The sequence below is a fragment of the Montipora capricornis genome, chromosome 14 (genome assembly GCF_036669925.1).
Source record: "Montipora capricornis isolate CH-2021 chromosome 14, ASM3666992v2, whole genome shotgun sequence".
Taxonomy (NCBI): Eukaryota; Metazoa; Cnidaria; class Anthozoa; order Scleractinia; family Acroporidae; genus Montipora; species Montipora capricornis.
Window position 1 is genome coordinate 31,179,714 of NC_090896.1, and position 15,402 is coordinate 31,195,115.

Genomic DNA, 15,402 nt, shown 5'->3' on the forward strand with positions numbered 1-15,402 from the left:
CAAGACAAGGCCATGAACTACCAGAAAGTATGCAGGATAATATTATAATTATTATAATTGAAATTTATAAGCCCACTCAGATTCCAGAAATGTTGTTAAGTGCATTACTAGAAGAGTATTAAGTAAATTTACCAAGAAAACAATTCCTCCAGATGTAAACAGAAGAGCTGCCAAGTTTGAAACCATTACGGTCAGTGAGATGGTCCCGCTGTTAAATATTACAAGGAAGAAATGACATCAGCACATTACGAAACAATGCAAACTGGAAGAAACACTTATCATGGCTATTAAAACAATCAAACAACAGTACTGAGATGCAGGAGGCAATCTTGTGTGGACGAGAAAGTCCAACCATGTCCTTTTAAAACAATGTTATTGCTACAATTATCACAAACAAATTAAACGCAAAACAAGAATGGCCAGTTTAACACTTAAATATTAAAAAATAATCTCAAAATTAACCATACAGGACACAAGTATGACTGCATTCATTTGGTTACTTTGGTTTCAACTTTGTACTTTATGGGTTGGAATTCAATGCATATTTTCCAAATCAAATACTTCTTGAAAGTGACATTAAGAAAGCGCAGACTGTCAGCTGTTTGAAGTCCACACTGAAACTTAATCATCTCTTTATAATAGGAAAACATTTCCTTAATTCTTCATGTTTGATGAATTTTTGTTTTTCTTGTTCATGGGTTTGGGTTTTATTTTTCTTCCTTTTTATATATTACGTAAATTATTGTAAGGTGCAATGAGCCTTATTATAATTACTATCGAGTAATTAATAGTAATTATAATAATAATAATAATAATAATAATATACTAATAATAGTATTTCCATATCGCAATAGTAGCAAGTATGATAAATACTGTAAGAAACAGACAACTTTTTTAAAAGACATGTTTCGGCATGCTTATGCCATCATCAGTTTAATGAGTTCCTAAGTGTGAACAGTTATAAAGTCTAAAGGTAGATGAAAAAATTATTACAACATTACATAATACAAAAGCGGGTACTATTTACAGGGTGACACCAAACATCAAGGTGAAAACTAAAACGTGAGAAAAGTGTTGTAATGCTGCAATTGTTTGTTAAGTTTCGGTTTGATCTTATTTATATAAAAAGCTTCTTTGAGTTTTAAATCAATTGAGTTACTGGCAGAATCCAGAATTAGTATTATTATTATTATTATTATTATTATTATTATTATTACAATGAAATTGCAACTACTGTCCTACCACATACCACTAATTAATGTTTTCACTCCTTGTTGATCCTAAACACAGGTTGACATTTTGTGGAACTTTATAGACCGAATGCATAAGGCGGCCAAAAAAATATTCTTTTGTCTATGTGCTAATTAGACTCACTAGACTCGCTCTCAAGCAACATTTCTTTTGTATTTCGTACATGCAAATGAGGCTAGTGAGTCTAATTAGCACATAAACAAAGGAATATTTTTTTGGCCACCATTTATGCATTCGGTCTATGCTTTTCAATTAAAAGAGTCAGCTAGAGTTCCGTTTTATAGATTACTTTTTCTATGAGATCATGGTTATGTTTTTAGTTATTTGATGTGGACAAACCATTACTGTATAATCATTAAATAAGTGAAATTTCAAAAAACAAATTCTAGTTTTCAAAAACTAGAAAAAATACCTGCTAGATCATGCATTGAGTTAAAGGAAGAGCAGTATTACAGTGATTATCCTGAGTGTATGGCTTGATTTTCACAAGGTATAATGCATGTTGAGAAAAACCAAAGACCATAGCTATCATGATGCCAACAGGCAACAGAAAGTCAGAGTAAAATGCAACAGGCAGATGACAGGGTTTATGTGAAGAGCAAAGGGAAAGAAAGGGGCAGAGAGCAAGAATTAACAGGCAAAGAGTTAGCGAAGAGGATTGCTAAGGGGAGCGAGTTAGGGATAGAGAACAGAGGCAAAATTGTAGTGAAGAACATGCATGGTGAAGTCAGGAGAGGGACAGAGACAGACATAGCAGGCAAAATTGTATCGAAGAAGCTCACCAAGTGGAATGAGAGAGGGCTAGTCAGCATAAACAGGCAAATTCAATGTGAAAGAGAAATTCAGAGGTGGAGGGAACAGCAACAAAAGAACAACTTGATTACAGACGGTTAAACAGTAAGCATAATTTCACATCAGTTAAAAAGAGCTTGATGAGCAATTTTTATAGTCTTGAGCAAGTAAGCTTTAATTTCATATTAAGCTATTACTGCGAGCGAAAAAATATGTTAATTGTTACCAGTTAATCTGTTAAAGAAAAAAAACAGTATTAAGTACCATTAGAATCTTTCCCAAGCTATTAGTTCCTTCAGCCTGATGTTTAACAGTCAGATAAAGTAAAATGGTAGTTAAACATGGAACCAGCCAAAACCACCAACAACCACCAACAAAACCAGCCAAAATGACCCAAAACCATCCACAATATATACCTTAATAAGACCGGTTTGTGTGATATTTGCGTACACCGCCGTCTGTGTGATGTTGCGTGACTGTCATGTTGGTTTTGGCTGGTTCCATATATATGTTTTAGTAACTACGAAAGTAAAATATGCAAATTTAGTTAAAGAATTCATGTTGAGGTATGTCCAGTGTCATTATGTTGACAAAATTAAAGGTCATGGAAGAAATGCAACAGATAATTACATAATCATATAATTATGTGATACCGGTAAAACATTCAATTGATTGACATTGTCAAAAGGAATTACTAATACATGTACCGGTAATAACAAGACTGAGTATAAACCAGAATAAAATTTATAAATTATTATAAACACAGATTCAGCACAGTAAAAATCAAATCAAAGCCAGGCTGTGGCAGGTACAAAAAGCGGACCAGATCAACTGTCGTATTGCTCACCTTGGACCTAGCGAATACACCCTGTAGTGTCATAAACCAAAACTATTTGCAGGGTTTTCGATGGCTTTTCAAAGTACCGGATTTGATAATGAAAGTACCTGCAACATGCTTATTTTCCGCAGCTGTAAGACCAATTATTGCAAGTGCATTGGGAACGAACCCTCAAGGAAGTCCGAAACTCGCAGAAATGCTGTTTACATTCTTGAGATTGGAGAAAAAAAAGAAAACTAAGCTGATTGTGTGAATGGAAATGGTCGAGTCTTCTGTTTAGAAATGTAACATATCGTGTTGTTCCGTATTTAAAAAGGATGGAAACTGCAATCTAATCTAGTAAATTTATTTATGAACGATTTACACAACAACAACTCAGAGAGCAAAACAAGATGACACAATCACACCTGGCAAGCATGTGACACGAGCTTACATAATATTACATCACAAGATACAAAATAAGGCAACATGACTTCTTGTTAGTTTGAGGGAATTGCACGATTGTCTTGCGTTTCTTCAGCCCATGGCCAAAGAGAAAAACAAAGAAGCTTATGAAGCCAACCAATCTTAAAATTTATAGCGTGAAAGTACCAGACCTATTGTTAAATATCCCGACGAAATGCCTTGTCTCCAGCCTCAAATGAAAACCCTGTATTTGATCAGATGCTTGATCAGATGCTTGCCCAATTTTCACCAAGGTTAGCTTTAGTTAATAAAGATTAGGGCTACCGTGATTTCTTGAAGCATTATCCACTTTTTACATCGATTCAAGGTGAAAAATCCAAGTTGATCCGGTCCAACTTTTGTACCTGCCTGCTAGGTAAAGGTAAAGTCTGCTCTGATCTAATATCCCAGTTTCTGTAGCATGAAGCAACTAGGAGTATTTCTACTCCCCCCTGGATGGGATGCTAGTCCATCAAAGGGTTACCCCCAGCATCAAATTTGCTAGTACCCATTTATACACCTGGGTGGAGAGACTGGCACCATGAGAGTAAAGTGTCTTGTCCAAGAACACAACACAATCTCCCTGGCCATGACCCAAACCCAGACCACTTGCTCAGGAGTCAAGCGCACTAGTTAACCATGAGGCCACTATATAGCCACGCATCCCACGCCTGCCTCAGGCTGTGACAATAATATCCACAAGGTCTGGCCCAGTCCTTACTCACATTGGATGCATCTATATTCATTTGGATACCTAACCAATGATATAAAGTACACATACCTAGAGTTTATAATGCCCATGTACTGTAAAATATCTGCCAGTCTAATAAACTGCAGTGCACGAAGAAACCTCAGCCCTAAAAGATTGTCATGATAAAAAATCCACACTTCATCAAAACGTTGTAAGTTGTATTACATCTTAAAGTTTAGATGTGTTAAGGAAGAAGTTAAGTTGTGTAAGTTGTATTACATCTTAAAGTTTAGATGTGACGTTAAGGAAGAAGTTACAGGAAGGTTAGATTTCGTACAGCACATTAAATTAAATATTTAGGGGTTTAATTAATGCATTACAAATCACTTGGAATGTTGGAAGAACTTTCAAAGAAATCTTCAATAATTTGCCTGCAACTAATATTCTACAATAACTACCTATAATTAGCTCAGGGAGAGAGCTTCTACACTTTGTCTAGTTCACGAGTTAATGGGTTTCACTCTTGTTGAGCACAAGGATTTTTATCGATATCTTTACTCCATAACTACACTTGACTGTGTTAATTACATCCTTTGGGATATCAGCCTTTCTTTTTACTTTTATATTCCTTTATATTTGTGTGTGTGTTACCGTGCAAATTAAGGGGTTTAAAAGGCCCTTTGCATAAACCATGATATCAATCATTAAAAATGGTCATGGCACATATGCCAGTACAAAACAGATGCCAGAAATGGAACTTGAGCTTGACCAAATTAGTAAGAATGTCAATTTTGAGGCCACTGGCATTTAGGTACTTGATTTGACAGCAATTTTAATGCTTAAAATACTAAATCAGTCGGGGATTTATACGCTGGAAAACAGCGGCTGGGTGGCAAGATTTGCCATCCAGCCTTATTCTTTTAAGTTTTTCAAACCGCTAGATAAAATCACGCACTACTAAACATCAAGCAGTGGCCTCAAAATTGACATCCTTACTAATTTCATTATGCTCTTTCCATTTCTGGCATCTATTTTGTACCACAACCATTTTTATGATTGACAAGGTCACGAAACATGCGCAACCAAAGGGCCTATATGCCTTAGGGTTATTATGTTGATTACTAAAGCCAGAAAAACACTCTTGTAAAAGAATAATTATAGAAAACCCTAGGCTTGAAAACGAAAGCATAATCCTTGTCATGAGAAAAATAAGGCAGTCATCGTCCTTAACCTGAGTCAGATCTGTGTCATTTATAAATTCCCTGAGGTCTCATGACTCTTCCCAGTAAATCATAGAAATGTATGCTGTACTCAAAATATCATGACCATACCCAGCCAGTTCTGCCTAAAATAGATGGAAACAAAGACTTCTGGAATAGTCAGGAAATCAACCAAGGACAACATCTCCAAGCAAAACATCAGCTTGTCATTAGCAGCAAGAAACTAATAATCAAAGCAAATTCAAATGCAAATTGATAACTACACCTTTTAGTCAAGCCTAACCCTAAGCTTATTAAGTAAACCCTTTTTCTATCTTTGAAATGTACTTACTGCAGCAGACTGGTCTTTCCTTGAACCAAATAAATAAATAATTTAAATCAGGGCTTGACATTAACACTCCCACATCAAGAAGCTGGCACATACCAAGCCATTTGCAAAAAGGTCTGGCAAAAATTAATTTTCCACATTCATGAAAACACTCCCTCTATTTTTTTCTCCCAGGATGGCACCATATATGATGATGATGATGATGATGATGATGATAATGGTAATAATGATGATAATTGATAATTGATGTTGCTCTCCCAGGTGATGATAGGGTGAAGGATAAGGAAATTAATAAGAAGGTAGAGAAATACCAGCTATTGAAAGATGAAATTGCAAAGGTCTGGCAAATGCGAAAAGTCATTGTAGTGCCTGTTGTTATTGGGGCCCTTGGAGCTGTATCAGTCAACTTTAAGGAGTACATGAGGCGAATCGGTGTGAAGGTGAGGTTGGAAGTTATCCAGAAAACAGCATTGTTGGGGACAGCCATGATACTAAGCCGGGAAAGTACTATCCCTGTTTAAAAGAAGCTCGAAGGAAAAGAGGGACCTGGGACCCGTGGTGACTTGTTGTAACCTGCTCCCAAGGACTATAACCAGCTGAATATCCTGCCTGAGTCTACAAGGAATAATAATAATAATAATAATAATAATAATAATAATAATAATATTAATAATAATAATAGTAATAATAATAAAATAATAATGACAATGACTTTATATTGCAGCAGTAACATGTATCTACAAAGTAGCTCTACAATGTTACATCCACCAACCTAACTATAAACACTTACCGCAAAAACTATTATAATAACCATGATTATATTGTATACTTTTTAAATACCACTTAAACATTATTTAATTAATACTAAAAGTAAATCCTGAGGACATAGTACCCCATACGAGAAAAACTTAAATCCTGAAAAACTAAAAATACGAGAAAAACTTAGGTAATTAGGTGTTTGCTAGCCCTGGTACTTGGATTTTAAAGCATTCCTTTTTGAAAAGCAAACATTGGGAATGATCTTACACGTGCAGGTGGGGTACTATTAAATAGATGAAATAAAATTAAAATAATCATCATAATTAACTGAGGGCTAAGCCTTCTACTTACCCGAAGTAAGAAGTAAAACAGGAAAAACAGGGTAAAAGCAATATCAAACAGCCATAATCTCTGATTTGAAAAATCCAAGCAGTGTTCAATAGGGCTAAAACAAAATAACGCAATTAGCAAATACAGACCATTGTTATTCAATATTAATTAATTTTATCTATACAATTTCCTAGATTCTGAGTGATAATGGTTAAAAAGGTTAATGCACATGAAGGTAATGAGCTTCTGGCGTGAAACACCAGCGTAAAATGTATAACAACTGAATAATTATTCTTAACTAGTATCACCCAAGTAGTGGACTAATGCAAATCCTGCATTTTGATTGGCTAATAGTCCTCTAGTAGCGAAAAGCGTGACGCTTTCTTTCGTTTTATTCCCAAATAAATATTTCTTCAACTCGCATTTGCTAACTTTATCGTTGCCTTTGCTGTACGACTATAGTTAAATATTAATGATACTAAAACAATTAGACCCTTCACCCTCAAGGGCCACGGCCGGGACAATAGCCCACGAGGCATTAGGGCAAGGGCTACGGGTCTAATGTTAATTAGAAGGGGCCGGTGAAAAGTGTAGTGATCCTTGCACTTGCCTGGACAATTTAAGCAACTACTGTCTCTTAAAGACACCTGAATAATTCAGGTGGCTCCAATGGAATTCAAACCCATGATCTCTGCATTGCCACTAGTGCCTGAATGCTCTACCAACTGAGCTCTGATGCCACTTAGTTGGGAGCAGCTCAATTTGTGTTAAAGTTCTGAAGTCCAATCAAATGTAATCTCATTTTTAATATTGATAAATGTTTTCCACAGCACAAAATTAATATACATCCGTCGTCAGAAAAAAGGGAATTAACGACAAAGAAGTACGTAGTAAATCACATGATCTGCTTAGCACATGATTTCCTAATCATATGTAAATAATAACCAAACAGATCATATAGTGTGAGTTCATTAAAACTTCGGATCCATTCCCAAACTTCCAATCTGCTAGCTAGTACCTGCAAAACCAAGGGACACTCCCTTTGCTGATATTATTGTGAAAGCACTGGAGAAACACTATAATAATCCAGCGCCACTAGAGATTGCAGGGAGTTTTCATTTTGGAACTTGGTATCAAAAGCCAGAAGGTCCATCAGCAATTTCGTTGTTGCAATTAAAGAATTATCCATTCACTGCAATTATGGTGATTTTCTCATAACAGCTCTGAGAGACTGCTTTGAGTGAGGACTTACTTTAATGCTAAAATACATTGGACCAGGTGTACATTATGTAAGAAGCTTTGGAATACCAATGACCTTATTTTTGAGGCTTAATTGCTATTTAAGGCAATGGAGAGTCGGATGAAAGTGAACAAAGTTGGAACTGTGAACACTAGTGAAGCAATCACGTCATCATTGTGGTTGCACTCATGCTGCATCAAAGTGTAAATTAAGGTCATCAAAATGATACAAATGTAGCAAAACTGTGAAGGGCTAGGTGTAACAGCAGGTTAGAGTTGCAGGTCATTGTTTCACCATTGCTGACACAAACCTGCAATTAACTTTACTGCAAACATTAGGTCTTTACAATGCTATGCTTGAGGTAATGTTTAAGCCTAAGGTTTAGCATTTTTGCAGAGGTTTGGTTTAATTGTTTCAGTTTTGTTGTTCAATAGTGAACTGAGATCTTTTCTGGGCATGATTTAGTATTACCACTTGATCACTTCTACCAGATTTGATAACTACACTAGCTTCACTGCATGAACTCTTAAAGAAAGATGCCCAGTGGACATGGACACAGGGATGTCAGCAGGCATATGAAGCTTGCAAGCTTGCAAGTCTCACCTGTCCAGTGATACACTCCTGGTGCATTACGATGGGAATCGTGTGCTAAGGTTAGCCTATGAGGCCTCCAGTTATAGCCTTGGGGCTGTCATCAGCCAATCAGCTTAATGTTTGTCAAACACTCAAGTTCAAGTGAAAGAAATTATACTCACAAAAAGAGCACGAGGTTTGTCAATCTTCTTTGGAGTCAAGAAATTTCATCAATTCTTCTAGTCGGCCAAAAATTTAATTTGATCACTAATCACAAGTTTTTTTTGCCTTTAGTTAATGTTAGCTACTCTTAGTCCAAAATCTACCAACCCCATTGGCAGCAGCAAGGATGCAGAGGGGGACTCTGGTACTCTCAGCTTATGATTATGAGATTGAAAACCAAAGATCTGAGAACGTTGATCCTTATTGCGGTGCACTCTCGAGGTTACCTCATGAGGATTCCTCAATTGGTGCTGAAGGTGCACTTTACAATGTGAGTGCAATTGATAAAGATTTTCCGGTTACAGGAGCATTCTTGTCACCAGAGCCTCGGATTGACCCAAGGATCTGGGAAACTCTATGTAGGAGAACATGAACCGTAGGGTTCTTAATTAGCCAAAAATGGCTATTTGAACCATACGGCACCTGCTCACTCCCCGTGCTAACATGAATGCACCCATTAGAGACACTTTTAATTGTTTTTGACAAAAACCAACTAGAAGACACTTTGTTTTAGGGTTTCCCAGAGCTCTTCTCTCCTTCAGTCAAGAGAAGAGCTCTGGGGTCAAGATTGGGCAATGTCTGCAGATCCTTAAACTTAGTATTAAATTTAAAGTGCATCAATTTGTCATGTTGGGAATGGCCAGAGATATGTTGTGATGAGGCTCTTAAGCCCATTACAACAGAAGGCACGAGCTGTCTTGCGAAGACCATTGTGTTCAGGCACACGATTTGCATGTGATAGTGCACTAAACGAGGGCATTATTAAACCAGGAAACACTGAAACATTGAAACAGCCAAACGAAACACCAAAACAGCATGTATAACCCCACCATACATTGAATACTAACCAAAAAAGGTTGGATTTGAGATTAAATATTGTTTTAGGCCTAATTAAAACATTATTGCTCCTAATTCATTGAGATTAAGATTAGGATTCAGATTAAGACTGAGATTAGACCCGATAATTAGGCCTAAAACAATATTTAATCTTAAATCGAAACTTTGTCAGTTAGCATTTAATGTATTGGGGTCATACATGGTGTTTTGGCGCTCTGTTTCGCTGTTTCGTTGTTTAGTAATGTGACCTCTAAATGATGGAGGCAAGTTGGAAGTTAGAGTGCCAGAAGTGGTTCTAAAGTCAAGTTAATAATGATGAAGTCAACTGCACAAATCCTGTATACAGTATTTCTGAACCAGTTGTAAGTGAATCTCTAAGTGAAGATCATTGTAAGACAATGGCGCGTACTGCACAAGTGTTTCCAAGAAGATCTTGTAGGAATACAGTTAGAAGCTTGTTGTAAAACTTGACTCATAACTTTAAGGGGAGAGCAGTGTAATGTATTCCCATGATGCTTTGGGTGGATTAAAGGTGGGTCATGTTGTTCAGCCATGTTTGATATGTTACATCACCCACTGAAAAAATATATGGTTTTGGCTTACTTGTAGAGAACTGACCAGTATATAATTTCTACAATTCAAATAAAATTACTTACTAGTGGGATTCCACAATGAATAATATAATGTATAACACACTTGCAAGAAAATGAAGCGCAACCTGAAAGAAAATGAGAAAATTTCACTAACAAATAAATTTCCAGATTGCATGCAGATTGAGACTCTTTCAGATTTATATTACGAGAAAAATGAAAAAAAAAATTGGTTGTGGAAACAGGTTTCGTAAGGTTTTCAAAAAGCATGCATAAATTGTGGAAGAATAAAACTAATTTTTAGCTTTTTATTTCTCCATTTCATCAAATTTAAAACACATCAAATAGGTCTATTCTTAACCTTTTTATTACGCCAGATACTGCTTAACCTACATAAATCTACAACTGCAACATTTTAACCCATTCACCCCTAAACCAGCCTAAACCGACCATGCTTAGTATTTTACTCGGTCTAATGCCAGACTAACCCCCATCTATGTCAGTATTTCACATCTGCCCTTGAAGCTTCCTGTCTCAGCCGGCCATTGGCAAAACCTAGATTGGACCGGACCGGACCGGACCGGACCGGACCAGACCAGACTGGACACCTGCGAAGGTGGGAAGTAACCTTAACTGGTGACCTAGGGATTTCATGTGTCTACTTCTGAATTTTGTTATTGATCTGGTCCAAGTTTTGTGGATCTGATCCGATCTGCTCTTCACTGTGCATGAATGTTATCAAGCCATATACCAGCTGACTAAAGGAGTTTATTTACTACAAAAAAAATACATTTAGATGTCTAAAAAAGACTTCTTTTTGCCAACACTTTGGCTCAGTCACCAGCACTGCCCAACCTTTGGATAGACTGAGAGCAGTCGTCCTTTCTTCCTCATATTCAATGCGCTGGTGGATATAAAAACATTATGCAAGTTTTGGATAAAACTGAGAAGGGATTGAGGAGAGGATACCTTGGGTCCAGGCTACCAGCTCGCGTGGCGTGGGTCGTGCTCATAGTAGGGAGCTTGACAGGAAATTGACTCAGAGAGCCTTACCCTAGCCTGCATAGGTGGGGATTTTGACACGTATTGAATTGGCCCATGGTTGGAAATTTGATATGTCCGCCATCTTGGAACACCAAGAGAACCTAGAGATAAGTAATCCTCAACCTTCGTTTTGATGGGACTTCTTAGGTTTGCCAGATTTTTCTGGACACCATGGGTGAAAGAAAGGTAAGCGAATCCGTCTTCATAGGCAAATCCATACCGGTTTCGTCCATTTTACAGAAGTCGGTCAATGTTTATGTTCATGTGTATGTGTATGTTCGTTACTGTTTCTTTTGTTCAATCATCTTGTATGCATGCTTTATAACTTACCTCTATATCCTATCCTATAATCTGGAGGAATCACCTTTTAGCAGGCAGTTCAATGACATTCTGTAATTTTGACTTTCAAATTATACCTCTATATCCTATCCGATAATCTGGAGGACTTTCAAATTACAGAATGTCATAGAACTGCCTGCTAAAAGGTGATTCCTCCAGATTATAGAATAGGATATAGAAGTATAATTTGAAAGTCAAAATTTCAGAATGTCATAGAACTGCCTGCTAAAAGGTGATTCCTCCAGATTATAGGATAGGATATAGAGGTAAGTTATAAAGCATGCATACAAGATGATTGAACAAAAGAAACAGTAACGAACATACACATACACATGAACATAAACATGAGCATGTGGAAAAATTAAGTTAATCCCAAATGGTCTCTTTCACTGCTAACGTGTTGCAACACACAAAAGCATTCAAGTGCTGTTGAATTTAAATAAATCACAAATTATCACTTTGGTTCACATGTTTCATGTTAATCAGAAATTATGTGATGTGTGTTGCAAAAATGAAACAACTTGCAGAGTGTCACTTACCAATTCAACATCTTTGACAAATTATCATTATAAATCTGCACAACAAAAGTGTCAAATTTTGGCTTTACCATAACAGGAACAAGAAGTAGAAAGAAAGACAATTATAAAAATTCTTTAAGGATCCATAGGAAGCTATTTAAAAAAATGAATCATTAAGTCTTATTTTTGTCACTAGTAAATGGAAGTTATTTATCATTAAAATTAAGGTTGTCTCGTCGAGTACAACTTTTCAGTTCTTTTTTCTTTCTTGTTGTTGTAGTCCGGATTAGATATCTCCCTTCGGATAAACTTTAAGAGGTGCTTGATGTGTTTGTTTACAAAAAGACACGTGCTATGACCAAACCTGGAAGACACCAGCGATGGGAGATTTTGATAGAGTTAGTTCGAGTTAGAAAGAGTTAGTTCGAGTATTAGGGAAGGGTAGCATTTCAGACGAAATTAAGTAGAATACAAATTTATTTTACCCGCCGATAGCCAAACCGGCCTGCTATCAACACTTACCAGGAATCGGCCTTTGAAAGTCTGCGCAGTTATCAAGGTCGCAGCTTTTTCTTTGAGTCGGACATAAATCCCTCTGTTGGAAACACCCGATGATTGCAAACGATTGACGTTCTTGTTTCCATCCTTTTTAATGGGGTTCAGTCTTGTTCGTTTTGAGTCACAAATTTTCCTTATCAACCTGGAGATCAAAATAACCGCAAGACCGCTAAGGAAGACAGCTACGCTTGTTCCTAAGAAATAGTACCATTTTCGATCTTGCGGCGCCACTAAGCAGTCTGGTTTGCAATTCAGAAGCAGTTCTGCTCGAGAGCAAGTTGTAGTTGTCATACTGTTTTCGTTGTAGGAAATACGGCCATGAAAATTGCTGTGCAGTTACATCTGCACAGTGAACAAACAAGCTGGCGTTAATTATGAATGACAGAACATCGTGCCGAGGGTAGTAATTCATTATTTATCGCTATTAATAGATAGTAAGAATATAGGAATGATATCAAGTGGAGAACTTTTTCAGTTTCAATAAACGTCCGAAACAGGTAGAAATACAAAGAAGGAATCTTCATCATAGCTTTCAAATTCATTTCTGTTTGTATGAAGCTTAAGTTTACCGTGATTTTCGAATTAAGTGCAACTAAGCAACTGACGTTTACTTTGATCGTATGTCAATTCTTATTTCTTCAGAGCAAAATGAGTGAATCAACTTTACAGGCAACCGGGCAACAAGTGTAAACAGAGAATATTTTGGCCAAATTGGAGCCTTCAACAATTTCATAAGAACAATTGGCAAAATATGTCATATAACAGCCCAAGGAGATGATCGTAATTCTTTGGGTTTCCTTTATTCATAACACAAAGAATTTATTCGAGAGTTTCCATGGAGATTTTTTAAATTGTGTCTGGTGGAGGACTCAGTGCCAAAGCCGATAAAGATTGCTTTTACAGAAAAACGAAAGCATTCAAAGATTATTATCAATGCATCCCTAATGTTCTTGCGAATATTTAATAGCGAGCACGAAAATTAACTCCGTGCTGTTTTCTGAAGCACGCGCGTTTTTGAGACGCGGACGGCAACCGGAAGTGAGCTGTTTTCCCTTTTAACTCATCTTCACGCAACCACATTTAAATTGCTAAGTATCGTTTCCCCATTAGAGATGATTAGCATAAAATCTGGAAGACAACACTGTGTCGGGCACGCAAAATGTTTTCTTCCGGTTGCCGTCCGTGTCTAAGATCTCCTTGGTTTGACCACAGGCAGCCCAAGCTCCGTATGCGATTTAAAGCCTTTGTATGGGAAAATTAAATTTGAGCTTATAAATGCTAAAATAAGCTGTAAATGTAGAAATAAACTTCACTTACCTCTACATACAGTTTTCCTCGTCTGTTCTGTGCAATCGGAGGGCAAACTTGTGTCCGTTTTAGACGGGTTTGTGGCTTTCGAATTTTTACGATGCTGTTAGTTGTTATGTGGCAGCTTGGGATGCCTGTGGTTTGACAATAAAGTGCTTGCTAACACAATGGACTGAAATTGAAACTAATATTTACAAAAGAAACTAAAACGCTCCAAATGTAGCAAAGCTAATCTGAGGCAGTTATTAATTCAATGTTGTCTGTCCAGCCAAGGAGTATCACGCAAAAGTTACGCTCGAGTTTTGCTTTATATTCCGGTACCCCGCGTAAAAAACAAAAACAAAGACGTTCGGACGGTTCTTGGTCCCGTTTCTCGAAAGTTTTCGAGCCCGAAAAGCCGTTTATGAATCTGTCATCCATACATCCATCATGTATGTTTTAACAATGGTCCTGTTCTTTGGGCGGCAGTTGAATTCGTCATAGAAACATTTGATTGACGTCCTCCTAAATCTTACTTTCGAAATATCAAGAATTAGTATAAACACACAGGTGATTATACAAAATCGCGCGCTCTCATTGGCTCGCTATCTCGGATTATCAGCCGATAATCACCTCGACGGACTAAATGGCTGCCAGTAGTCGTTTTGCCACTGTAAGTGAAGATGATTCCGCGTTGAAGTGTTTTTTTTTTTTTTCTCTTTTTTGAAATTAACCCGTGTTTTTCATATTTAACAATTATTCGCCGAAGGCTCAGTGATTATCGGTGAATATTCACCGATACTTCGTCTCGGTTCATATTCACCGATAATCACTTCGACTTCGGCGAATAGTTGTTTAATACGAACAAATGTTGTTGAGGGGCGCGTGTGACTATTTTTTAGGTGAGCTTACGGAAACGAAAGATGTGTGCGACGGGCAAAGGAGGACTTCATTTTATAAAAAGCGAGGTTTGTACGTTATTCATATCACTACGAAAACCATTTCATGTCGTTCTCGCGTAAAAAATGATGTTTTAACTGTCGAGGGAACATTAAACTGGTATGAGTGAGTTGAAAGCGTAAAGAGAAGAACCTTGAAAATTTATCGCGTCATGTGCTAACGTCCTCCAACGAACTTTGAAATTTGGGTCATTTCAGCGATGGACTTCGTCATTTAGGAGATGACGGCAAAGAAATGTACCAAAATGTAAAACGCACGTGCAGATGCGGTGCAGAGACCATTGTTTTCGCCTGCCACTAAAACTATTGTTTTTCGTTAAGCGTAAGTGTCGTTGACCGTCGGCAGTCGTCCGTTCTAGTAAGCTCCTAACAACGCTCGTAAAAGACGCTGTTAATAATATACATGAAAAACAACCTACAATGGGGGGGTCCCCAGGGCGCGCGTTTGTCCCAAAGCGAGAGAAAAGGCGCCCTTGGGGAACGTAGGCTTGGCATGAAAAAAATTAACTCCTTGTGATTGATTAATAGAAATGCCAACTCAAATGTGAGCCCTGGATCGAGGTGGCGCAATATTGCGTGATT

General features: G+C 37.3%; 2 protein-coding genes across 7 annotated transcripts in view; one reads left to right on the top strand and one right to left on the bottom strand.

The window, feature by feature from the left end:
- LOC138031239 (uncharacterized) overlaps nt 1–38 on the top strand; it is a 7,493-nt gene extending 7,455 nt beyond the window's left edge. The window contains exon 4 of the mRNA XM_068878923.1: nt 1–38. This exon is cut by the window's left edge and continues 4,347 nt beyond it. The gene's annotated coding sequence lies outside the window, so the exon portion shown is untranslated.
- The window catches only part of LOC138031237 (calcium-activated potassium channel subunit alpha-1-like), a 73,715-nt gene extending 60,778 nt beyond the window's left edge, over nt 1–12,937 (bottom strand). For 4 of the 6 annotated variants that reach the window (XM_068878918.1, XM_068878920.1, XM_068878917.1 and 1 more), the window contains exons 1-6: nt 12,539–12,937; nt 10,182–10,243; nt 6,675–6,768; nt 5,348–5,459; nt 4,107–4,182; nt 133–208 (exon numbers count right to left, since the gene is read on the bottom strand). In XM_068878918.1, coding sequence (XP_068735019.1) covers nt 133–208; nt 4,107–4,182; nt 5,348–5,459; nt 6,675–6,768; nt 10,182–10,243; nt 12,539–12,865 — 747 coding nt within the window. In that variant the 5' untranslated portion in view covers nt 12,866–12,937. Of the gene's footprint in view, nt 1–132; nt 209–4,106; nt 4,183–5,247; nt 5,317–5,347; nt 5,460–6,674; nt 6,769–10,181; nt 10,244–12,538 lie in introns of those variants that run through there. The other 2 variants (XM_068878922.1, XM_068878921.1) reach the window with 2 other exon arrangements.
- Between the last annotated feature and the right edge of the window lie 2,465 nt (nt 12,938–15,402).